The sequence below is a fragment of the Hippocampus guttulatus genome, chromosome 2 (assembly GCF_054856545.1).
Source record: "Hippocampus guttulatus isolate MCC_2025c chromosome 2, RoL_Hgut_1.0, whole genome shotgun sequence".
In the NCBI taxonomy this organism is placed as follows: Eukaryota; Metazoa; Chordata; class Actinopteri; order Syngnathiformes; family Syngnathidae; genus Hippocampus; species Hippocampus guttulatus.
The window spans coordinates 2,240,701-2,266,546 of record NC_141262.1 but is presented as its reverse complement, the minus strand read 5'-3'; the positions used below and the strand labels follow the sequence as shown (position 1 = coordinate 2,266,546).

At 41.7% G+C, this 25,846-nt stretch overlaps 1 protein-coding gene across 11 annotated transcripts in view; it reads right to left on the bottom strand.

The window, feature by feature from the left end:
- The window catches only part of prom1a (prominin 1a), a 71,909-nt gene that overhangs the window by 19,127 nt on the left and 26,936 nt on the right, over nt 1-25,846 (bottom strand). For 7 of the 11 annotated variants that reach the window (XM_086106136.1, XM_086106140.1, XM_086106144.1 and 4 more), the window contains exons 4-12: nt 21,748-21,953; nt 12,614-12,734; nt 7,635-7,698; nt 7,038-7,127; nt 4,956-4,979; nt 1,942-2,171; nt 1,104-1,178; nt 898-961; nt 505-664 (exon numbers count right to left, since the gene is read on the bottom strand). In XM_086106136.1, the coding sequence (XP_085962262.1) occupies nt 505-664; nt 898-961; nt 1,104-1,178; nt 1,942-2,171; nt 4,956-4,979; nt 7,038-7,127; nt 7,635-7,698; nt 12,614-12,734; nt 21,748-21,953 (1,034 nt within the window). The remainder of the gene's footprint in view (nt 1-504; nt 665-897; nt 962-1,103; nt 1,179-1,941; nt 2,172-4,955; nt 4,980-7,037; nt 7,128-7,634; nt 7,699-12,613; nt 12,735-21,747; nt 21,954-25,846) is intronic. The other 4 variants (XM_086106137.1, XM_086106139.1, XM_086106138.1 and 1 more) reach the window with 1 other exon arrangement.

The following is a 25,846-nucleotide window of genomic DNA, read 5'->3' as shown; positions in this document are numbered from 1 at the left end:
AAAATTACCATTCAACAATGGTTATTAAGCTCAATATCTCATTTCGTATATTTTTTTTTAAACCAAAAATCAACTCAATCAAAATGTTAAGATTATTGAGGTACAACTGCTGTCCTGCATATCATTCCGAATCTGCAAAAAAATGATTAGGCCTACTCACATAGTAGCATTGGGTAAAAGATACTTGTGACAAAGCACAACTCAGACATGCCTGCTATCTAGTGGTAATTGGTGATATAACAACTTAAAACCGAAATTGACTCAAGCATATTTGCAGATTGGCATCTATGGACTGCACATTTGCAATTTGTTTTCTTTGTTTTTATTTTTTTTCACATTTTAGATTTTCCCCAGTTTTTAATCTCGGGGCCATTCAGAGTGGCCCATCACCAGTGTACATTGTTCATGTAGTATATATTTTTTCAACTTACAATTTTAATTATTTTTATATTTAAATTTGGGGAATATTCCACACATTGATGACATAAACAGCAGTGGTCTGACCTGTAGAAGTCGACCTTGTCAATTTCAGGGTACTGGTCCTCGATCTTGGCATGGACGTGGCTGATGAAGAGGGTGAAGTTGGACAAGGAATTGTGTACGGGCAACGATTTGGACAGGTTGCCAATGTTCCCGCCGATGTCGTCCACCAAGATCTTCACCCCTGAGAAAGTTTCAATGAAAACAAAATACAATTGTTTAGCGGACATCAAAATAAAAATGTATACACCATATTTATAAAAAGATATCCCCACTTCCGATCCCAAAGAGTTTCTGGAGTGGATCCCTACTTCTGACGCCATCGGTGACAATTTTTTTAATTGAATTGAAAAAGAGATGTAAAAATGAGAAGCCATTTTTAAATAAACATTTTCTCCAAAATTTAGTTAGACTTACTGTCAACAACTGCTCGGGTCTGTACCATCACCATATAAGGTGTGTCGTTCAATGATGCGTAACCCTAAAAGAGGTTACAAATTAATACAAAACAAAAATGCATATATTTACAGTCTTATTGATACGATTTGTTCTTTTTCTGCAAAAAAGTCATCAACAACACCAAAGTCAAATGAACGACAACAAAATGAAGATTCTTCATTCACCTTGTTAACAACGTTGCTGAGGTCTGTTTTCAAGATGTCATTCATCTTCTTCAACGGAGCGTTCACATCGGGAAGCTGACCCGATAAAAAAAAAAAAAAAAAAAAAAAACCACAGTCATGCCGTTCAGTAGGGACATTAAAATGTATTCAATCAGGAATCTGTTGACTGAAAACTCATTTTGACTTATCTATATGTAAACTTTTTTTTAATGTTTGTGAAACAAACACAAAAAAATACCAAGCTAATGGTGGCTAGAAGTGTGTTATTTAAACATAAAAAATGATTCACAATGGACAAAACTGTTCCCGGTAATTAAACATGAAATGTAATTAACTCATTCAGTACGAGCCAATTGTAGACCAAGTCTGAAAAGACGTTTAAAAACGTCTTTGGGAGTGAATGAGTTAAAGTTTGATTCATTTTAGTTATTGAAACACAAAACATGCAAGGACTGTTGGGTAAAACTGTGTTATGTAGGCAAAAACACAAAAAATTCATTTGTGCTAGATAAACTTTAAATTATTTAAACAGCCAAAAACAAATTGTTTGTTCATTTTCTGTACATAGCAGTTGAAAAGTTTAAATACATGTATTTCTTTAAAATGAACGTGTTGATATTAAAAATATTTTAAAGCACTGCAAAAAAATAAAAACACTTGTAATTTAAAAAACACAACTGATTCATAAAACATAAATAATTCACCAAGCATGTAACTTAAATAAATAATAAATAACACCTAACAAATGTTTTTTTTTTACATGTAAAAACTTAAAAATGTGAAACAATTGTGGGTTAACGTTGTACGTAAATCTGTTTCAAGCTTGTATGTCAGGTACCCGGGTGAAGTTTGCGCGAATATGCAGCTGCTCCAGTGACTGACGGATGCCCCGGCACAGCTGGGCTGAGGTGGCGTCTGACTCCTCGTCGTGGCACCCGGGGTCGTTGAGGGAGCGCTTGATGTTGGCCCGGACCAGGCTCAGGTTCAAATCCAGCTTGCCTGTGGACTCCTGCAGTACTTGCAGGGACACGCTCACGTTCTCCAGGGCCTCCTTGGTTTCACGCATGGCTGGGGAATGAGAATACCGTGTTAGCATAATCCGCTATCATAGTTGCGAAATATGTTAAATATATCTTCAGGCTGACAATATCTAGCCAGCCAGCTAGCTACCCTATCCCTTAAGGAAAAGTTCTCCAGCCAAATTGTTGCAATTTTCAGCACCGCTTAGCCTCACTCCTAAATGTAGTTTTTAGAATGTCTTTATTTTCTTTTGGGACTCTAAATACACAGAAATGATCAATTTCAGGGTGGTAAAATTTTGGCAAGGTAGTGCTACAGCAAGGATAGTTAGCAGTAGCTTTCCTACTAGCATTTTACCTCAATGCCTTATTCAATGTCTGTCTATCTATCTAATGTTCATACTTCAGCAAGCGAGGGTAGTGAGCTAATCATCCCTCCCGCTCGTGACGTATTTATGTATTTTAACCTTCTATATTACATAGTATTTTTACATCTTTAAAGTAAAGTGAACATATTGTTTTGCTCAGCATTTTTATATATCCATTATACATTTTTAGTTATAAAATGTGGCCTATGTTATTTTACTTAGTTGTTTTTTCCCCTCAATATTGACTTATACAATATGCCTTTAAGTTTTTAATGTACGCTGTGAGCTTTTCTCTACAAGTACATAAATCATAACTCTGCCCAACAACAACTTGGATGTTTGGGCAATCAAGCCCAAACAAGAATGCTATGATTGCTAACGTTTTAATAGCTTTTAAATGCAAATATTTGTTCTTGTCGTTGTACACGCAGCAATCAAAAGCTTCGAAGCACCAGGGTACACAACAAACAAGCGAAGGGTCGGTAGATGACAAACTCTCCCCTTGGTAACCATTATGCGACACGATTTGGGCATGCATGAGTCCTCTTGCATCCTTGAATGTACCGTACTCGAGATGCAGGGTAAGAGGAAAAAAGGACACTTGTCAGATTCAGTGTTCACAAAAGTGAATTAAAATTGCACTAAGCAGGAAGCCACAAGATAAGTTTTTAATGTTTATTGCTTTATCTCCCATTTGGTCAACTGAAACAAAAATTTTAAAATGCTAAAAACAGAAAATTTCACACATTGACAAAAATCTGTCCTAATCCCACCATCATTCGGGTCTCTAGCCAGGAATTCGAGTGAGCAAGAGGCGAACGTTGGAGTTTTCATCCTCATCCAGTCAAACAGCACAAAGTCTCTTTGTTCACAAAAAGCTTGTCAGATAGATTCCTGTCAAGCCAAAAGGGAATGGGAGTAAGCTTGAAGTTAATATTATAGTCTATGGCAGGGATGTCAAACATACGGCCCGCGGGCCGGAACCGGCCCGCAAGGAGGTTTGATCCAGCCCGCAGGATAATTTAAAAGTGAAGAAAGTGCATAAAAGACACGGAATGAATATTTGTAATAAGGTGCAATTCATGGAATATCAGAGAAGAAGACAACAGCAACCTCAGTCTGTCACCGAGACAGACCCAACACAGCAGACGCTATCAAGGACACGTGAATACTTTATTCTTTACACATATTATAGCACTCTCCCTAGTTTGTAAGGTGTAGGCAGGGATTACATTTAGATTTTATATGCTTGTGTAAATGGTTTAAAAATGCCTTTCTTTATAAATCTCGTTTAATCTTAAAAGTGCATTACTATATTTTTCAATACCAATTACTTGTTAAGGTTTTGTGCCTTTGTACAGTCAGTGGGATCAGTTGCAAAGCATATATGTGAATGATAAAAGTAAATTGCACATTTGTCTCAGGAAATCTTAGGTGCTTCATGAAATGTTTTGCAAAAGATATGTTCATTAAATTTCAACATTTTCCTAGTGTTCTTGTGCTTCTTTAGACCAAAACAAAGGAAAAACATATTATTTTGGTTATTTATAGCAGAGTATGGTCTAATTTTTAATGGTCCGGCCCACTTAACATCTACCGAGGCCGTATGTGGCCCACAATGTGAAATGAGTTTGACACCCCTGGTCTATGGCATAGACTGAGGGAAGGCATAGAGTCCCTCAGCACTCTTTCTTGTCAAACACCAAAACCAGATCCATGATGCCAGTCAAAGAAAATCAAAATGGAAGTATTTTGTTCACAAAAAGCTGCTTAATCCAAGCCATAGCTGTGAACTTGAAAGACGCTAACATAGCTACATCTTCACTCAGTCAAATGGCATACATATCGAATATAGAAATCAAATAATATAGAATCAAATGTATAGCAGCAGTAAAAGCAGATCCAAATTAAAGATCTTTTATTCACAGAAAGCTGGTCAACTAGAGTCCTATCAAGCCAAGATGAATGGGCGCTAGCTCAACGCTAACCAATAAGACTATATCACTCAATATTCCCATGTTGTCCAACAGTGCTATCAGATGCGTGATACCAGTCACATACTGTATGAAGCCCTTTGTTCACAAAAAGCTGCGGCAGAGGGGCTAACACAGACGGCCCTCTATCGCACGACATCGGTCACAGTAGAGTTCCAGCAAACATTCATGGGAGCTGGCTTGAAGCAATCTATATCTTCGCAAATGAATCTTTTGTTCGCAAAAACAACACAACTGCAAATATATACAGTATATACAGTGTATGTATCAGTATCACCAAGAGCAGTCCCTATTTGACCTCATTTTATAAGTACAGTGCAAAGTGCAGTTTTAATGTTCACATGGGTCTGTAATACAACATGAAGGGACCATGAAAGGGGAGGGAGGGGGGGGGGCAAGGGGTTGGAGGTCTTGGGAGGGCTCATCACTGGGGATAAACCAGACTCAAGCTCATGGTTCCAGTCCTTTTACCTTTAATGGCTCTGTCGATTTTCACTTCACAAAAATCCACCAAAAAGGAAGAAAAGCAAAACACAAGAGGCTAAATGAGGACATCATCAAAATGGAAACCACAGTGTCATGTCAGTCACCGTCTATTCCAAGGATCTATTCCAACGGTACAGAGAAGGCAATGTTTGCTACTAAATTGGAAATACTCACCAACAATCTTCCATTGTTAATCATTTTTACGCTGATTTTTGTTCCTTTTTATATGGGATTGTTTACACAGTTTTCTTTATTTTTCATTTATTAAACAAAACACCGCTGATCGAACCCCCTCTGGGTTTTAATTTAAAAATGAAAAAATGCATAAAAAGACACGGAATGAATCTTTTTAATAAGATGCAATTCATGTATTATCCGCTAGGGAGCACACAGTTTTCTCTTTAGTTTGTAAAGTGTAGGCGGGGTTACATTTAGATTTCATATGCACATGTGTAAATGGTTTTAAAAACCCTTTCTTCATAAATCTCGTTTAATCTTAAAATGCATGACTATATTTTTAAATACTAATTACTTGTTCAAGTTTTGTGCCTTGGTACAATCAGTGGGATCAGTTGCAATGCATATATGGGAATGACAAAAATAAATTGAACATTTGTCTCAGGAAATCTAAGGTGTTTTATGAAATGTTAGGTAAATGAAATGTAGGTACATCTCAACATTTTCCTCATGTTCTTGTGCTTCGCTGTATCAAAACAAAGGAAAGACATGATATTTTGGTTATTTATAGCAGAGTATGGTATAATTTTAATTGTCTGGCCCACTTGACATCGACCGAGGCCGTATGCGGCCCACAATATGAAATGAGTTTGACACCCCTGCTCTAAATTGTCCCCAGGTGTGAGTTTGAGCGTGAGTGGTTGTTCGTCTGTGTGTGCCCTGCGATTGGCTGGCAATCAGTTTAGGGTGTACTCCGCCTACTGCCCGAAGACAGTTTGGATTGGCTTCAGCACATTTGCGACCCTTGTGAGGGTAAGCAGTTCGGAAAATGGATTGATAGATGGATATTCATTAATTCACTTGATTTCTGCTGTTATTTATTTCTATGTAATGATTTTACGGCAGGCGGCCCGGTAGTCCAGTGGTTAGCACGTCGGCTTCACAGTGCAGAGGTACCGGGTTCAATTCCAGCTCCGGCCTCCCTGTGTGGAGTTTGCATGTTCTCCCCGGGCCTGCGTGGGTTTTCTCCGGGTGCTCCGGTTTCCTCCCACATTCCAAAAACATGCATGGCAGGCTGATTGGACGCTCTAAATTGTCCCTAGGTGTGAGTGTGGGCGTGGATGGTTGTTCGTCTCTGTGTGCCCTGCGATTGGCTGGCAACTGATTCAGGGTGTCCCCCGCCGACCGGAGACGGCTGGGATAGGCTCCAGCACCCCCCGCGACCCTAGTGAGGATCAAGCGGTTCGGAAAATGGATGGATGGATGGATTTTACGGCACCCCTTCTTTTTTGTCCGGATTTTATTTTCATTATTTCACTAGATTATTTTAGGTAATTTATCTATTGAAAATTATATTCATCAGAATTTTACTTGACACAGTTGGCACTATTTTATTAGACATTTAAAAGATATATTATTAATTATTCTATGAGATGCTTTCATCATTTTAATTGTGAGCTTTCATTATTTTACTCCTTTTAATTTTATTCAATTTTTATTCATAATTTTGCAACATTTTTTCATACGATAACTTGATAGTTTCAACATTTTGATTTGCAGTCACTGTCTTACCTGTTTTTCTGCCAAATTTGATCAGATTAAAAAAAACAAATTTGACTTGATTCTATGTCAATATTTCACTTGCTTTTTAAAGTGCATTTTAAAAATAAATTTGAATAACCTATTTTGTTTGATATGGATTCATTATTTTTACTTTATTCTTTTGTGAAATTTGTGAAATATTTTTAAGGATTTACATTGCTGATGTTGGCCTGTACTTTTACTTTATATCCCTTCATCATTCATTCACAAACAGAATATGACTTGTTTTGTTTTGCTGCCATCTCGATAGTATCGCGAAAGGATATGAAACGGGGAGCTAATATGCACCTCCTGTCATTTTCAGCACGGCGTCCAAAGCCGGGTGCACCTCCTTATCCAACGCGTCGCGTATCCTTCCACCTAATAGTGGACCTATATCTGGGGCGGCAAGAGGAGATAAACAAATATTAAAAGATAACACACAGTTCACTGTGTGACTTGTGACTGCCATTTGGAAAAATACAACACACAAGGTTCTCCATAGATTAAATTTTTGGCGGCTCTGGATTATCTTCAGTTTCTACAATCAGATACCACACAAACATATTGGCTGCCTTTATTTTTATGTTCTTAGTCACAGAAACAAGATAATAATAACGACAAAAAAAGATTGCTCACCAATGTAAAGTAGGCAAGGACCTATACATATTTGCTAACTTGAGTTAAATTAGTAGCCTCAGTGTTAGGTAACAATTACATAATGTTGTTGTTGTGACTTGTTGGTTCAGGTTTAGATGAAAATTAAATTCTTAACTATAAGAAATGAAATCATATTTGGGGATATGACTCCAGGGTAGGTAAAAGTATTACCGTACATTAAAATCATTCTCGTGTCATGATGAAACTCGCCACTAGGGGGTGGAGGTAGACAAGGAGTGGACTTACTTTCCAGATCGTAGAGGACTTGGTTCTTGGCGGTGGCGTACTGGGAGGTGAGGTAATCGATTTGCTGCAAACAGGAAGCACAAAAATAAATAAATAAATGTAAAAATGTGTAAATTGTACGTATTTAACCCTTTGATGCACAACATAACCACACCCCCTCTAATGCACAGCATGGGTCAAAAATGACCCGCATTTATTTTCCATGTTATTTCATGCTGGCTGAGTATTTTTTCTGTTCTATCTTTTGAAATCAATTAATTTTATCATCGGGTATTCCAAGGGTTCCTTAGATACCTTGTTTTTGATTACCACTGATCATTTTTTCCATTGTTTCTTTCATACTTTATGAACAAAAATAGTTTTTAATATTATTACATGGCATTTACACACATGGGTCAATATTGACCCATTCATCCAAGTGTGACTAAATGACTTAAACTGTAATAATAATTTGCTTCAAGTCATTACTTGAGCAGTGAAGGAGACCAAACATTTGTGTTTGATATTTGCAACGTGTTTGTCATTTTGTCACACAGCTTTGATAAGAGAGAACACGCCTATTGAGTTTTTTCAGTAGTTTAACAACTCTGAACTGGCTGCAATGCATTTTATTCTATTCCGCCTATAAAAAAATCAAATAAAAAATAAACTACAATTTATGTAGGCATTGTGCTAAAACTTACTTTCTCTATTGTCCTGTATATTCACCAACTGTGATTCCACTGCACAATTGTTGGATGACATTCTCTCCTACGTTTCTTTGAACCTCTGGTCTTGGCTGTCTCCCTGTAAAGACAGTTCCTTCTATTCCATAAGGTACCCTTGCGTCACACATCCAGAAGATTCTTAGCCCATATTTTGCAGGCTTTCTGGACGTGTCCTGGCAAAACATGCACCTGCCTCGGAATGGCACGAACTACTCATCTATGGTGACACAATCCCCTGCAATGAGGGTCAAACCGATAAAGGCCATGAATTCTTCTTTGTCAATGTTTCTCCACTATTTCCCTTTTGTTGTGGCGGTTCTTCGTCCCTCTAAGTTGGTGCATTTTAGAATCTCCTTAAAAAGATGTTGTCACTCATGAACATATCCCATGCATCTTTCGGTGAAACAGCTGATGTTCGAGGAGGAGGTCCTGGACATCTCCATCAAGATGTTTGTGGCTTCTTGTTCTGCCATGAGTGTGGAGGATTCTAATTCCAGTCAGATCCATTTTACTCAGTCTATTGGACTGAGTCTGAGTTTCCTCTTCAGACAATTGATCAGAGGAGTCTTCTGTGTCATGAGAGGACTCTTCTTCATCCAGGAAAGCTGGATATCCAGATACACCTAAACCTAATCAAATATTATGTGCAATTCACAATTGTCACCAAACATATTTTGAGGCAACATTAGAGCAATTGAAAAACAATGCATGTATTAGAGATGGGCAAGGGGGGACCTGTGCAGAGCTGTGAAATTATTTTTCACTCCAAGTGCAAAAGCTAGTAAATACATGTGGGTCTTTCTGGCCCATGTGTGTAACCTTGAAGTCGAAATACAAAAGCTATACCAAAAGAAAGGAAAAGTGGAAATAATGACCAGTGGTAATCAAAAACAACATATTTAAAACAAAACAATAATAATAACAAAAAAACCCCCCAAAATAACAGAAAACTCATTTCGGCCGCTTGTATCCGGGATCTCGTTCTTCTGTGGTCACGACCCATAGCTCGTGACCACAGATGAGGGTTGGGACGTAGATCGACCGGTAGATTGAGAGCTTCGCCCTTTTGCTCAGCTCCTTCTTTACCACGACAGACCGATACAACGTCTGCATCACAGCAGATGCTGCACCGATCCGCCCGTCGATTTCTCGCTCCCTCCTGCCCTCACTCGTGAACAAGACCCCAAGATACTTAAACTCCTCCACTTCAGGCAAGATCTCCTCCCCGACCCGGAGAGGGCACTCCACCCTTTTCCGACTGAGGACCATGGTTTCAGATTTGGAGGTGCTGATCTTCATCCCAACCACTTCACACTCGGCTGCGAAACGCTCCAGTGAGAGTTGGAGAGCCCTGCTTGAAGGAGCCAACAATACCACATAATCTGCAAAAAGGCCACCAAAACGGACCCCCTCAAGGCTTCGGCTGCGCCTAGAAATTCTGTCCATAAAGGTGATGAAAAGAATCGGCGACAAAGGGCAGCCTTGGCGGAGTCCAATCTTCACTGGAAACGATTCCGACTTATTGTCGGCAATGCGAACCAAACTCTGACATTGGTGGGAAAGTGACCGAATAGCCCGTATCAGGGGGTTCGGTACCCCATACCCACGAAGCACCCCGCACAGAACTCCCCGAGGGACACGGTCAAACGCCTTCTCCAAGTCCACAAAAAACATGTAGACTGGTTGGGCGAATTCCCACATACCGTCGAGGACCCTGGTAAGGGTGTAGAGCTGGTCCACTGTTCCACGGTTGGGACGAAAACCACACTGCTCCTCCTCAATCTGAGGCTCGACTTCCTGACGGACCCTCCTCTCCAGCACCCCTGAATAGACCTTACCAGGGAGGCTGAGGAGTGTGATCCCTCTGTAGTTGGAACACACCCTCCGGTCCCCCTTTTTAAAAAGAGGGACCACCACCCCGGTCTGCCAATCCAGAGGCACTCTCCCCGCTGACCACGCGATGTTGCAGAGGCGTGTCAACCAGGACAACCCCACAACATCCAGAGCCTTGAAGAACTCCGGGCGGATCTCATCCACCCCTGGGGCCTTGCCACCGAGGAGCTTTTTGACCACATCGGTGACTTCAACCACAGAGATAGGAGAGCCCACCTCAGGGTCCTCAGGCTCTGCTTCCTCCAAGGAAGGCGTGTTGGTGGAGTTGAGGAGGTCTTCGAAGTACTCTGCCCACCGGTTCACAACGTCCCGAGTCGAAGTCAGCAGCGCCCCATCCCCACTGTACACATTGTTTGTGGTGCACTGCTTCCCCCTCCTGAGACATCGGTTGGTGGACCAGAATGTCCTCGAAGCCGTCCGGAAGTCGGCTTCCATGGCCTCACCAAACTCTTCCCACGCTCGGGTTTTTGCCTTGGCGACCACCGAAGCTGCGTTCCGCTTGGCCAGTCGATACCCGTCAGCTGCCTCTGGGGTCCCACAGGCCATAAAGGCTCGATAGGACTCCTTCTTCAGCTTGACGGCATCCCTTACTGCTGGTGTCCACCAGCGAGTACGGGGGTTGCTGCCACGACAGGCACCAACCACCTTACGGCCACAACTCAGATTGGCCGCCTCAACAATAGAGGCACGGAACATGGTCCATTCGGACTCAATGTCCCCCGCATCCCCCGGAACATGGGAAAAGCTCTGTCGGAGGTGGGAGTTGAAACTCTTTCTGACAGGGGATTCCGCCAGACACTCCCAACAAACCCTCACAATACGTTTGGGTCTGCCAGGACGGACCGGCATCTTCCCCCACCATCGGAGCCTACTCACCACCAGGTGGTGATCAGTTGATAGCTCCGCCCCTCTCTTCACCCGAGTGTCCAAAACATGCGGCCGCAAATCCGATGATACAACCACAAAGTCGATCATCGAACTGCGGCCTAGGGTGTCCTGGTGCCAAGTGCACATATGGACACCCTTATGTTTGAACAAGGTGTTCATTATGGACAATCCGTGACGAGCACAGAAGTCCAATAACAAAACACCACTCGAGTTCTGATCGGGGGCCCTTCCAGGTCTCACTGTCATTGCCCACGTGAGCATTGAAGTCCCCCAGCAGAACAAGGGAGTCCCCAGCAGGAGTACTCTCCAGCACACCCTCCAGGGACTCCAAAAAGGGTGGGTACGCTGAGCTGCTGTTTGGTGCATATGCACAAACAACAGTCAGGACCCGTCCCCCAACCCGAAGGCGGAGGGAGGCAACCCTCTCGTGTACCGGTGTGAACTCCAATGTACAGGCACTGAGCCGGGGGGCAATGAGTATGCCCACACCTGCTCTGCGCCTCTCACCATGAGCAACCCCAGAGTGGAAGAGAGTGCAACCCCTCTCAAGAGAACTGGTACCAGAACCCAGGCTGTGTGTGGAGGCAAGTCCAACTATATTCAGTCGGAACTTCTCTGACTCACACACCAGCTCGGGCTCCTTCCCTGCCAGAGAGGTGACATTCCATGTCCCAAAAGCTAGCTTCTGCAGCCAAGGATCGGACCGCCAGGGTCCCCCCCTTTGGCTGTCGCCCAGCTCACATTGCACCCGACCCCTTTGGCCCCTCCCATGGGTGGTGAGCCCATGAGAAGGGGGACCCACGTTGCCTCTTCGGGCTAAGCCCGGCCGGGCCCCATGGATGTAGGCCCGGCCACCAGGCGCTCGCCAATGAGCCCCACCTCCAGGCCTGGCTCCAGAGGGGGGCCCCGGTGACCCGCGTCCGGGCAAGGGAAAATGAGTGCCATTTATTTTATTCATCATAAGGGGTTTATGAGCCGTGCTTTGTCTGGTCCCTCACCTAGGACCTGTTTGCCATGGGTGACCCTGCCAGGAACATAAAGCCCCAGACAACTTAGCTCCCAGGATCATTGGGACACACAAACCCCTCCACCACGGTAAGGTGACGGCTCACGGAGGGGTTTCCAGGGCCTGTACTTTCACAACTGAGCCCTAATTAGAAGAGACAGTATCTAAGACATTTAGGCGATGCTTAATTGCAAGATTTATCCTATACTGTATATTTTTTTTGATAATCGTTTCAAAGATTCACTATGGGAAGTTTAAAAAAAAGTCCTGAATATCAGTTTCAATTATCAAGAAGAATATTGACAGGGCTTGATAGATTTTTGCTCAGGAAATGCTCCTAATAAGCCCATATCAAAAGCGATTATCTTAAATAGAAAGGCAAACTTTTTGGGTTATATTGTAGGCGGAGCATGGAGTCAGGCTGTGGCGATCATTTTGGAGAATCGCTGTGAAAAGCTGAAAAACAACCAAACTTGTGACCCTACCATTGGCGTTTCGTTGGCGAAGGTGTGCAGATCCCTCATGTTGCTGTTGACCAGACGTCGGATGTTCTTGACCTGAGCGCTGAGGTTCTGGTTGGCGGCGTAAGCACACAATACGCCGATCCTGCCAAAGTGAAGGACAACAACGCACTTCCTGTTAGCTTGGGTGACAATGACGGGCACCAGTGTATGATCTCGATTCAGAGACTGCACACCAAAATGAGCCTAACATTAGCCTCTTTCAGGCGGCTATCAAGCAAATTTGCTGCATAATAACATTTTACACAGAACCCAGCAAAGCGGGATAACCCCCATTTCGCAGTATGTCAACAACCAGGATTTGATATGACATACAAAACCCTTGCTGGACAGTAACAATTACGTTTCTGCAGAAAGGAAAATGCCAAAAATGTTCAGTAATGTTGTTATTTGGCAAGATCTCGATATAAAAGAGGCTTTTGCTCCTACAGTATGTCGGAATGCAATTATAATTTCAGTTTAAAAAAAATTTAAATAAAAAAAAAAAGCACAAAAAGAAGAAATAAATTTACAAAACATATAAACATAAAAAATACATAAAAATAACATTTAAAATAAATGTTAAACAATTACAAGACTACAATGTAAAAGAAAAAATATTTATTAAGATATAAAACAAAATACAACAAAAACATTGCGATAATTTTTTAAAAAGTTTTATCAATAATAATGCAGAATAACAAAATATTAAAACCAACCCAATATCAGATAAAATAAAATAAATGAAAACTGAACGAAATAACGTAAAAATATAAATGTGAAATTGAAAAATATATTGTTCAAATTATAAATAATAAAATACCAATAAAATGAAGAATATAGAAAAATGAAATACAACAACAAAACACAAAAATGAATGAACAAAATGAAATCTAAAATAGGCACAAAATCACAAACATGACTGGAAAGCTCAAAAATATGTAGAAAGAGAAAAAAACTACACTTAGCCTACCTCATTATTATTATTTTATTGCTTTTTTTTTTTTTTTTTTACCATACATTTGTTAGATGTTGAGTCAGCATTTTTCATCACCGAAAAATGTCCCCCTGGTCAAAAAAGCATCAAACAGTCTGCATCTCTTACAGTACTTTCTTCTGAGGCCTCGTCAACATATTCAAATGAACCTCGCAGTCCCTTTGCCCTCATCAGGCAGACCCGAGCGGCTCGTCTCAGGCTTAATTAGCCCGAGCAACATCAAGGCGACGGCAGCCCATAATATTAAGCTGCTTCCATGACTCACCCTCAATCCCGGCAGAATTGTCAGCGCAGCAGCTCACAGCTAGGACCAGATATACAGTATATTTATATATTACGTGCATGTGTGTGTGTGTGTGTTCATTTTCGAGCGCATGACCTTTGTAAAGGAGCAACTTTGATCATCCAGAATCTTCATAAATGATGTAAAAGCGATTGTGTTTTCCTCTCAGAAGGTGTACACAACATGCAAAGCGAGGGCCGGGCCTTTCTTCTGCCTCTTCAGTCGTGTTGCTAATGCGTGAAGAAGGCGCATTTCATCTTCCCCCACCAAGTGGATGATGGCTTGGGTTCGCCGCCCTGTTGACCCCGTTCTTCTGCACACCCCTGATCACCGGTGATACATTTTTCACGTATGAACCGAACAATGTCATGTTTAACTGGCCAAAAGGTTCACAAATATTTATTTAATGGCCTTTCATTAAATGAATGTAATCAAAAGGAAAAAAAATAAATACAATTGTATTGCATTGTACCAGTGTTTTTGAATGTGCGGTGTCCCTTTCAAATAAACAATAAAAATGAAAACTTACATAAATTATGAATTGAAATTTTAAAGATGGTTTAATGGCTATTAAATGACGTGAAATCAATCAAATGAATGACTAATGAATCGGTCAAAAAAGTTTTTTTCTTACAATCAAATGTAATAAATACAAAAAAATTGTCATGAAGTAAATTTAAAAAAAAAAACAATCACAACTAAATAAAAATAAATGAAATTGAAATAAAATTGGTACAATACAATTTCCGAGATAATATTTTGGAATTTAATTAATAAATGGAATATTTAATCATTCATTTTCATTAGTAATGACTAGGGTAGTTAGCGTTAGGGTTAGTTAGAAACATACCTCAACTATTTCTCAAACGATCAATCAAAAAGTCTCAGAGGAAATAAGAAATTTACAGGTGCACTGATCACAATTTTCTGGCCGATCCCAATCCTCAATCCGACCTGCCGATCCCAATTTTTTTCAGAACCATCAGCATACACCTTGTATTCAAGGTGTATGCTGATCAAACCAATCTTGTTTTATCGTAAAACATTGATCAATATCTGTGAAACAATACAAATGGGTGTTTTTTTAACTGCACATGAGGTAGTTCTCTAAATAAAAATGAAAATACAATTACCGGTAGTCATCTCACAGCAGAGGAGGACAGTGGCTGATTAGGGAGATTAGATCGGGGGTTTTATTTTAAGGGATCGGTCCATCACGGATGCCCAAAAATTAAGAAACGAGTCTCAAAAAATTACTCAATGATTCTATTAGAAAACAATACCAAAAAAAAAAAAACCAAACAAACAAGAAAAGGCCAGCCCATCTTAACTTTGCAGGGTCTCTGTGCAAAAGAGTCGTTGCGGACAACCTTGGCCTTGTGGTGCCCCCACAAGAGGGGACAACCCTCACCTCCACTAATTTAGGAGAGGCTACGTACAGGAACACACATGAAAGTCAGCCTGTTTGAAAAAATGAAGAAGAAAAAGGAAGAGGAGGGCATTAATCTAGCATGAATGTAGGCCACTATTGGGGGTTGACACGGTCTGCCAGCTCCATAGCTCGTAGCGACGCTAACAATGGCCTGCATTCACTTCCATCCTGCTTCCACTAGAATGGAAGTGAACCTCCATCATCATCTCTGCACAACAACACAATAACAAGTGCAGCCACACGGACAGTGGAGACCTCTCCCAAGGATTTTCGCTGGCTCTCACAAAAAGAAGATTCCGACAATAAATCAGTCAACTGAGAAGATGCCCTCGCATTGAACGGGCTCGCATTTCACCTTGTAGGAAAAATAATGGAAGAAGAGTTTCTCATTTAAGGAAACCAACGATAAATATGTTTGTAGGTGATTCAGGAAATACCTTGAAACTCATGTTCTCCATTCAGAAATTGAGAAACCGATAAACATTGCGACTTTTTATGTCGACCCAACAACAAGGCAAACATTAGTGACACGAAATTAGCACTGACATCGAAGGCACTCCTCGTTAGGATTCCTCTTGTCTGCATTTCACATCAACGGTGTTCAGAGTTAAAAACCCAAAATGAAAGTATTTCAAAAGCCTGATCTGCTAGGAAAAAAGTCGAGATGTTTCAGAAAACACCTCAAAAATAGGTTCTGGGAAACCTAATAAGCCATCCCTGATTAAAATTTGCTGTTGAGCTGTGAAACTGAGGCTACATATCATGATTTACAAGTAGATTGCCAAATGAAGATGGAGGTAATTTCAAACAAAAACTGGCACTACATAAAATGATTGACATGTCGACATAACTTATGGGTGGCCTGTGAAGTACAAGGCTAAGTGAGGCATACTTGGTTTGACCCGAGGTACCTTAAACTAGTTTTCTTCTTTAAAGACAAGAGGAGTCGGTTGCTTTGAATCCCCGAGAAAAAAATAGAAAAGTAATCCCCGAAGAAAAGGATTGCTGGAGTCAGAGATGGAAGAGAGCGCACAAGTCAAAGCAGCTTTTTTTGTTCCCGGGCTTCTCTTAATCGCAGACTCAAGAAATAAAAAGGATCAATCGGCAGTATTTTCTAAAGGGGAGCTATTTATAGACACAGAAATCCTCCCGACCAAAAGAAATGAACGATCATCGCTTAGCCACCATCCGACTGGATGGAGCCTTAAGCATTCACTTTCAGATTTTTAGGAAACATAGACTAATGATGTATGGAATTTTATTTGTGTCTGCAACTATGGACTTGTTATATAGGCAGCTCGGTGATCGACTGGTTAGCACGTCGGCTTCACAGTACAGAGGTGTAGGGTTCGATTCCGGCTGCGACCTTCCTGTGTGGAGTTTGCTTGTTCTCCCCGTGGCTGCGTGGGTTTTCTCCGGGTACTCCGGTTCCCTCCCACATTCCAAAAAACATGCATAGCAGGCTGACTGAACACTCTAAAATGTCCCTAGGTGTGAGTGTGGGCGCCGATAGTTGTTCGTCTGTGTGTGCCCTGCGATTGGCTGGACACCGGTTCAGGGTGTCCCCCGCCTAAAGCGGATCAGAAAATGGATGGATGGATGACAAGAAAGCAGTGACAGCTCACGCCATCATTGAAAAGCACAAAGAGGAAAGAAACTCCAGATGCTTTTTGGTGAATGGCTGAGTCTTGGTGGAGGTCTGTGCGCCGTTGTTCCACAGTCATCTCTCATTCTTTTATAATTTTTGGATTTCACAGCCTCCTGTTAGTCAATTTATCGTGGCATGAGTCACTGGAAGATGTTTGTCCGTGTGCACGCTCAGATGACCATTCCTCTGCCATGCTAAAATCTCATTAGCGTTATTAATGGCTAATTGTGTGAATGCCGAAGAGGACCGACATTTTTTTTTCTTTTTCTCCTTTCACATTTCTTTATCAATTTGATTTCCATAAACATAACGGTTGTACACCCATGATAATTATATAAATATTCATCACATTCCCCAAATGGACACATTTTCAGAAATGAGTTCCTCAAAGAAAGATGTTTTTACGTTTACATGTACCTTCTCCTCCCACGTTTCTTAAGTGATTCAAAACATTCCAACTTGAAACTGTTCAGCTCATTCAATACACTATGGGGACGACTTTTCATCTTTCCCAAATTCCCACATTTTATTTTTATTTTTTTTATAAATCCAATTCATATACCTCTATCATTTAATGCATGCTTTTTTGAATCTCACATTCAAGATTTCATCCATCCATTTTCCGATCGGAAAAAGGATTGCGGGGGGTGCTGGAGCCAACCCAGCCGTCTTCGAGCAGTAGGCGGGGGACACCCTGAACCGGTTGCCAGCCAATCGCAGGGCACACAGAGACAAACAACCATGCGCGCTCACTCACACTCACACCTAGGGACAATTTAGTGTGTTCAATCAGCCTGCCATGCATGTTTTTGGAACATGGGAGGAAGCCGGAGCAACCGGAGAAAACCCACACAGGCCCGGGGAGAACATGCAAACTCCACACAGGGAGGCCGGAGCTGGAATTGAACCCGGTACCTCTGCACTGTGAAGTCGACGTGCTAACCACTGGACTACCGGGCCGCCCCACATTCAAGATTTGTTTTTAAATTTTTAATGTGTATTTTCCAGTACTTCAGTAATTTTCAAATTTATATTCATGAGAGAGCAATGTTCCCTTCCCTAGGTGATATTAGAATAATAATCATAAGAGCAATGTTGCCGTTTGGCGTTCATCTTGGATTAATACGGGGTCCAAATGAGGCATTTAATGGAGTTGAGGGTGGGCGGGTGGCATCGACATTATCATTAATTAGACCCCCATAGGATTGGTGCGGCGGGGGGGGGGGGGGGGGGGGGGGTTTGCCTAGCTCGTCATGTTGCGATCTTTTGCGCTAATGGTGTTAGACAGCCTGCGACTAAAATAGAGCGTGGAAATGCATGCTGGGTAACGACATGAGACAAGTTGTCTTTTGACACACTTGCAAGAATAACAATAACGTTGATTTCATTATGGTTCATTTGTTTGAATTTCTTAAGACACAAGAGGCAAATTAGCATGCAGAAATTGGGTTGTGCGTGAACATTACATTCAGTTCATGCTCAAATGTTGATATTTTTGGAAAGGTTTCGCGCCAGGGAATGCATATCCATATATGTCTATGTGCACATATGGACATTTCGAAATGGATTCGTACCAGAAAATGCATATCCATTCCATTTCCTGTATTCATGGTGCTAAACCATTCCAAAATGACATAACACAAAAGACATATGGATGCATATTTTCTGGTGCAAAACCATTCCGAAATGTCCACCCTAGTGCATTTATTTGTTGGTGTGAATCCATTCCAAATGTCTATCATCATTGCAAACAACAACAACAAAAACAACATACTGATATGTAGTATTTGGTGCTAAATGATTCCAAAATGTTCCCACTCACACACTGACTGATTTGGATTTGACAGTGGTAAGCCATTTCAAAATGTCCATCCTCGTCGAATAAACTGGTCCGAACCAATTCCAAAATATTTACAGAAAAACAATCAAGGAGAGTTGCAAGTAACGGGGTACCTCGACTTATTTTGTTCCGTAACCAAGCTTGGAACGCAATTTACACAGGTTATCCATTCCAGCTCCTTAATAACAACATCATTTTTTGGTGCATTTTTAGTAAAGAAAAATGGCACTGTGTTGTATAAAAGCATTATACAGCAAAATGAATGAATGTAAATAGTAAACTGGTCTTGCAAAGTGTGATTACTGTATGTACTGTAGTATATGTGTGTTGGGAGTGTCTTTAAGGGGTGTGGCCAAGTGGATGATGTCAGAAGCTGGAGTCACTGTGCTTGAGTGGATCACACACTCGCTTGCAACTTGCATTTTGGCTCACACAAACAAAAATCAATACCAAGCGACAGCTTGTAGCTTGAAAAAGTTCCACATCCACACACACTGGTAGCTTTTCTGATGCATTTGTTTATCCATCCATCCATTTTCTGAACCACTTATCGTCACAAGTGTCACGGGGCGTGCTGGAGCCAACCCCAGCTGTCTTCGGGCAGTAGGCAGGGGACACCCTGAACTGGTGACCAGCCAATCGCAGGGCACACAGAGACGAACAACTATCCGCGCTCACACTCACACCTAGGGACAATTTAGAGCAGGGGTATGGAACTCCAGGTCCTCGAGAGCCGTATCCTGCCTGTTTTCGATCCCTCCCGACTCCAAACACACCAGATTCAATTGTTCATGATCGTTTCAGGCCTCTACAGAGCTTGCCGATGAGCTGATCATTTGAATCAGGCGTGTTGGAGTAGGGAGGGATCTAAAACAGGCAGGATATGGCTCTCGAGGAACCTGAGTTCCCTTCCCCTGATTTAGAGCATTCCTGTAACCTGACACGCAGGTTTTTGGAGTGTGGGAGGAAACAGGAGTACCCAGAGAAAAGCCACGCAAGCACGGGTAGAACATGCAAACTCCACCAGAATCGAACCCTGCACCCCTGCACTGTGAGGCCTACACGCTAACCAGTCAACCACCGGGGCCTGATGCGTTTGGGTCAGTGGGAAAAGAAAGCATTGCCATGGCAATGTGGCAGGGGTGTATTTACTTTGACAAGAGCTGACTTTCCTCCATGATTGGAATGAGTCTGACTTATTGGAAATTCCAAAGCACAAGGAGCAGGCACCAGGGAGCGTCGTTACTTATTAAAATCTCCCCAGCGACCAGAACAGACGCTGGAGTGAAATGAGGACCAAAACCAGCCTAATGGCACTTTTTTTTTTTTTTTTTTCATCCCCACTTGACTTTTACAAAATTTATGTTTTCTCTCCAGGAACACTTTGAATCAAGTTAGATCCAGATAGAACCAGAAACACCCAGAGAGATGGAAGAGTTTGTAAATGTAGAAGTGTATGGTGGTAGATAACATCAGAAAATGCATATCCATATATGTTAATCAACATATATGGGCATTTTGGAATGCTTTAGCACAAGAAATGTGTATACAGCAGTGGCTTGTGATACAGGTTAAATTTCTGGAGGTACGAGCGAAAATTTTTATTTTTGCTTTGACATGTGAGGAAAAATGTCAGATGTGAGAGCTGTACGAAAGCAGTGAACTCAAACCAACTCACTTGACAACAAGCAGAAGTTTGGCAAATGGATAATTATTTAGAAAGGAGCCTTCAAGCTGTTTATTGCCAGTTATTCCAAGTTCAAGTTTACTGTCAAACTAAACATCAAACAATCAACAATATAACCGCCTTGAAGTCTAAGTTTAGTTGAGATATTCGCCCACAAATAGTCGAGCAACACATAACAGGAATGTATTATTTATCCTCTAAACGAAAAAGTAAAATTACTGCAGCTAACTGTAGTGCTGAAGACCGTCAGTGGACATGTATAGTTGACCCCTGCTGTTCATGGCGGATAAGGACTGTGCTGGTGCACAAATGGCAATAATATGCATATAATTTATACCCATTAAAATGCATTGGGAAAGAATAAAATATAACTAAATTCTTCAAAGAAAATGCTGATGTACATTCAATATACTGTATGTTATCCATGGAAAAACATGGGAATTAAAAACAAAACTGAACAAACAAAAAACTCCCCAAAATATATATCTTTTGATTTAATTTTTTTAAGAAAAAAATTGCTAATATGCAAAAATGGGCAAAAGACACCAAAACAACAACAAAAAACCCCACCCCAAAATACAAAAAAATATTTTAAAATATCGAGAAAAAAATCCACTAATATGGGAATGTCTGTGAACCAAATGTCTGTATGTCAGTATCATACTGCCTCAATGTGGCCAAGCACACACACCAGAAGGAGCAGCACAATTTCCACTGAATTAAAGAAAACAAGGTGGCAAAAACTATTGAATTTCTTTACGTTCCACTGAATTATGTAATCATGTATTTTTTTTATACAGGACTGTGATGTTAAGTGCTATGTTTTCTCATCAAAAGTAACACATTACATTTTTTCTGTATCTTTTGGGAGACTGGAACAAATTAATGGCATTGCCATTCATTTCAATGGGGAAGGATGATGTGAGGTACTGAAGTCAACTAAATAATTTCCAAACGTGTTTACTCTGCACACTACAGATGGGTGGCCATTTTGGAAAAATTTAAAACCAGAAAATGCATGACCACATACTGTACCTGTAAGTTCATGCACAAATGTTTACCATGTTTTAGGACCAAACAATGCAGAGACATGAACATTTGTGGCTACCTTGTAATGGTTTAGTGCCCCAAACCACAGTTATCCACAAAAACATGTCATGTCTGTGTGTCAAAAATGTACTTTTAATGAGTTAGTTTGTTTCCTGTGTACGATTTTTACATGTCAGACTCACGTGACGACTAGCGAGGTGGAGAAGAGCAGCGTTCCCAGCAGGCCTCGTCGACAGTCTGCGTTCTTCCTCTGCCGCTGGTGCATCTCTCCACCGCAGTTGTCACAGCAGCGGCACAGACAGAAGAAGAGGCCCACCACGGGCAACAGGATCGTGAACAGGACACCCACCGCCGCGCACACCAGGAAGCCCATCTCGTAGTAGACCGCCTGGGAGACGGAGGGAGGGATGACATTCAGGGAATGTGTACAAGAAGAGTGGTTTCACACCCAAAAATATGTAGCCACTTGCTGCACTTGCAAATATGAATATTTTGTATTGCTTTAGCGCCAAACAACATAGCCATACAATGAATGTGTGTGCAAATATGGATATTTTGGAATTGTTTGTCACAAGATGTTCACAGGATATCCATGTGTGTTTATATATACAAGTGTAGGCATACTGAAATAGTTTAGCATCACAAAATGCATATTCATTTGTCTATGTGCAGAAATTGATGTGGTAGAACGGTTTGGCAATATAAACGCAAATCCAAATGTGTTTGAATTCAAGGATAGGCATTCGATAATGGGGAGACACTCTGGAATGCTTTACTATGCATATGCAAAGATAGACATTTTTGATTGGTTTATTACTAGAAAAAGATAAATAAATAAATGTTTGAGGAAATATGGATATTTTTGAATGTTTTAACAGCCTCCCCCACCCCCCATAATTCAGTGGAATGTCTATGTACAAAAATAAACATTTTAGAACATCCACAAGCACATTATAAATCCAAATAAGTCTAAATACAAATGTATACATTTTGGAATGGTCCATAATGCAGTTGTACATGATTAAGTACGAGAAAATGTATACTGATATGTCAGTGCAGTGAATTTGAACTGTTTTAAAAAGAAATGTTGTATGTGCAAACCTGGACAGTTTGGAATCGTCGAGCACAATAAAATGCAAATCCAAATGCGTACATATACAAATGTACACATTCTGCAAACGTTTATAATCAGAAATGCTGTCTTTATGTATAAATGTGGACATTTTCGAAGGGTCGTGAATTTGAAAAAAAAATCTTATCTATATATATATATATATATATATATATATATATATGGACTGTTTTTTTAAATGGTTTATCACCATGAAATGCTAATTCAAATGTGTTTATATACAAGTGGAAGTGCAGACATTCTGAAATGGTTTAGCATCAGAACATGAATATCCAGTTGTATTTGTGTGCAAATGTGAACCAAAAAGAGGGGCAGAGTACTTTGGGGATTGAAGAAAAGCAAGAGCACACCAGAGAATGTGTTGATAAATGAATCTGACGGCGTCTCGATTGCGTGCCCAAATAGGATTCGTGTAAACAACACTGGGTCAAGATTTTGCTGAAACTGTATGAAAATTTTAATAATGAACCATTCTGTGATGTTATTCAGTATGATCAATGCCATGGAAAGCACATTATTGTTGGCGTACGACTCGCAGATCAATGTGTGTATCCCTGTGGTGCTGCCGCATCACTAACGAAGGCGGAAAGACAGAATTTTTGATGACTTCCAGCTGAGCAGCCACAGAGAAAGTTGGACTTAAAGCAGTATCCAATGCTTGTCAAAAATAAAAATAAATACCCCCCCCCCCATATTTCAGTTTCATGAAATGTATTATATTCAAAATCATCAGACAAAATCAGCAACCCCACTCACCCCACTGTCTTATCTTGTGATAATAACAATTTTGTGTGTTTTTATTTTTTTCCCCCTCCATGGCTTAAAGCTCATACTATTTTTGGACGATTACTTTGTTTTGGCGAAAGCCCGAAGGAAGAATGTGACCTTCCGCAAAGATGAGGTGGCGGCATGTCGCTGTCGTTAAGATGTTAAAAATCACCAAAACAGCCGCCGGAGCGTCTTGAGGCGGGAGGAAGGTTGCAGCTTTGTGCTTGGAGAGAACTCATGCTAAAATCTACGCCACTTTCTTACACTTTGGAACCATAATAAATCATTCCAAAATATGTTTATCGCCACAAAATGCATATTAATACAGTACGTGTTCATGCGCAAATATGGACATTTCTGCAGTGGTTTAGCACCACAAAAAATCATGTCCAGATATTAAATATGTACATTTCTGAATGATTTTGATCATCCAGAAACGATCATGTGCAAAGATGAACATTTCAGCATGTTTATGAACAGAGGTACAGATCCATAAGGACAATGGATTTGTGTGCAACTGTAGACATTTCTGAATGGTTTGCCACCAGAAATTCATGTCCACAAATGTTTACATGCAAGGGTAGACATTTTAGATGCTTTAGAAGAAGAAAAAGGCACAAATATGGATATTTTTTGAATGTTTAATCCCAGAAAACGCATGCTCATTGCCCCCAGCTCAGGCCCTGTACATTGGGGTTCACACCGGTAGATGAGAGGGTAGCCTCCCTCCGCCTTTGGGTGGGGGGACGGGTCACGACTGTTGTTTGTGCCTCTGCACCAAACAGCAGTTCAGAGTACCCACCCTTTTTTGGAGTGCTTGGAGGGTGTGCTGGAGAGTGCTCCCTCTAGAGGCTGCCTTGTTCTGCTTCTTCTCGCGTATGAGGGCAGCTTTGCGGTGTTAAATGTCCAGACGTTGCAGCCATTGGACCGTAGATTCATTAGGTGCTGTGAGGTTCAAGTTGCCATCTGGTGGTCGATGAATGGGACAGTAGTAGAGGAGATGTTCTGCAGTTTGGAGTTCTGGTCCACAGTCGCAGAATGGTGATTCGACGAGACCCCATCGGAACATGTTGTCGTTGAAACGGCCTACCCCAGTTCGTAGGCGGTTGAGTCGTACCCAGACTTTCCGGGGTAGCGTTGAGCCAGGTGGGGGTTCGGTGTTGGGTTGGACCATGAACTGGTTGGGTCTTGCAGTATTATCCCAACTACTTCTCCACGCTTCCGGGATGTTAAAGTTGGAATCATGAAGTTCTGCAGCATGATGAGGAAAAAGGTGGCGAGATTTTAGCCTTTGGCGCTTTCCAGGTTGTACCTCGGCGATCAACTGGTTCAGGGCATGGTTTTTGTCCAGCACAGCATGTTGAGCAAGGCAGTGGGTAGCTTTTTCTCTACGTAAGCTGGCTGGGCCAATGCCTGTTCTGCTGGGGGACTTCAGAGCTCACATGGGGAATGACAGTGAGACCTGGAAGGGTGTGATAGGGAGAAACGCCCCCCCGCCCATCAGAACTCGAGTGGTGTTTTGTTTTTGAACTTCTGTGTTCATCACAGATTGTCCATAACGAACACCATGTTCAAACATAAGGGTGTCCATATGTGGACTTGGCACCGGGGCACCCTTGGCCGCAGTTCGATGACTGGCTTTGTGGTTGTATCATTGGATTTGCGGCCACATGTTTTGGACACTCGGATGAAGAAAGGGGCGGAGCTGTCCGATTTTGGCTCCGATTTTGGAGGAAGATACCGGTCTGACCTGGCAGACTCAAACGTATTGTGAGGGTTTGTTGGGAGTGTCTGGAAGAATACCCTGTCAGAAAGGGTTTCAACTTCCTGCAGAGCTTTTCCCACATCCCAGAGGAGGCGGGGGACATTGAGTCGGGGGAGACCATGTTTCGCGTATCTATTATTGAGGGGGCCAATTGGCGTTTCGGCCGTCCGGTGGCCGTGGCCGGTGCCTGTCGTGACATGAGAAGAGTTCGATGAGGTCACGGAAGCCGACTTCCGGACAGCTAAGAGGAAATCCTGGTCCACCATCTAACGTCTCAGGAGCGGAAAGCAGTGCGCCATTAACACTGTGTATAGTGGGGTTGGGGCTCTGCAGACCTCAACTTGGGACATTGTCATTGTCGGTGGGCAGAAAACCTTGAAGACCTCCTAACTCCACCAACACGCCTTCCTTAGAAGAAGTAGAGTCTGGGGACCCTGAGGTGGGCTCTCCTATCTCTGGGGTTGAAGTTACTGAGGTGGTTAAAAAGCTCCTCAGTGGCAAAGCCCCGGGGGTGTATGAGATCTGCCCCGAGTTCCTCAAGGCTCTGGATGTTGTGGGGCTGTCCTGGTTGACACAGCTCGGCAACATCGCGGGGTCATCCGAGAGAGTGCCTCTA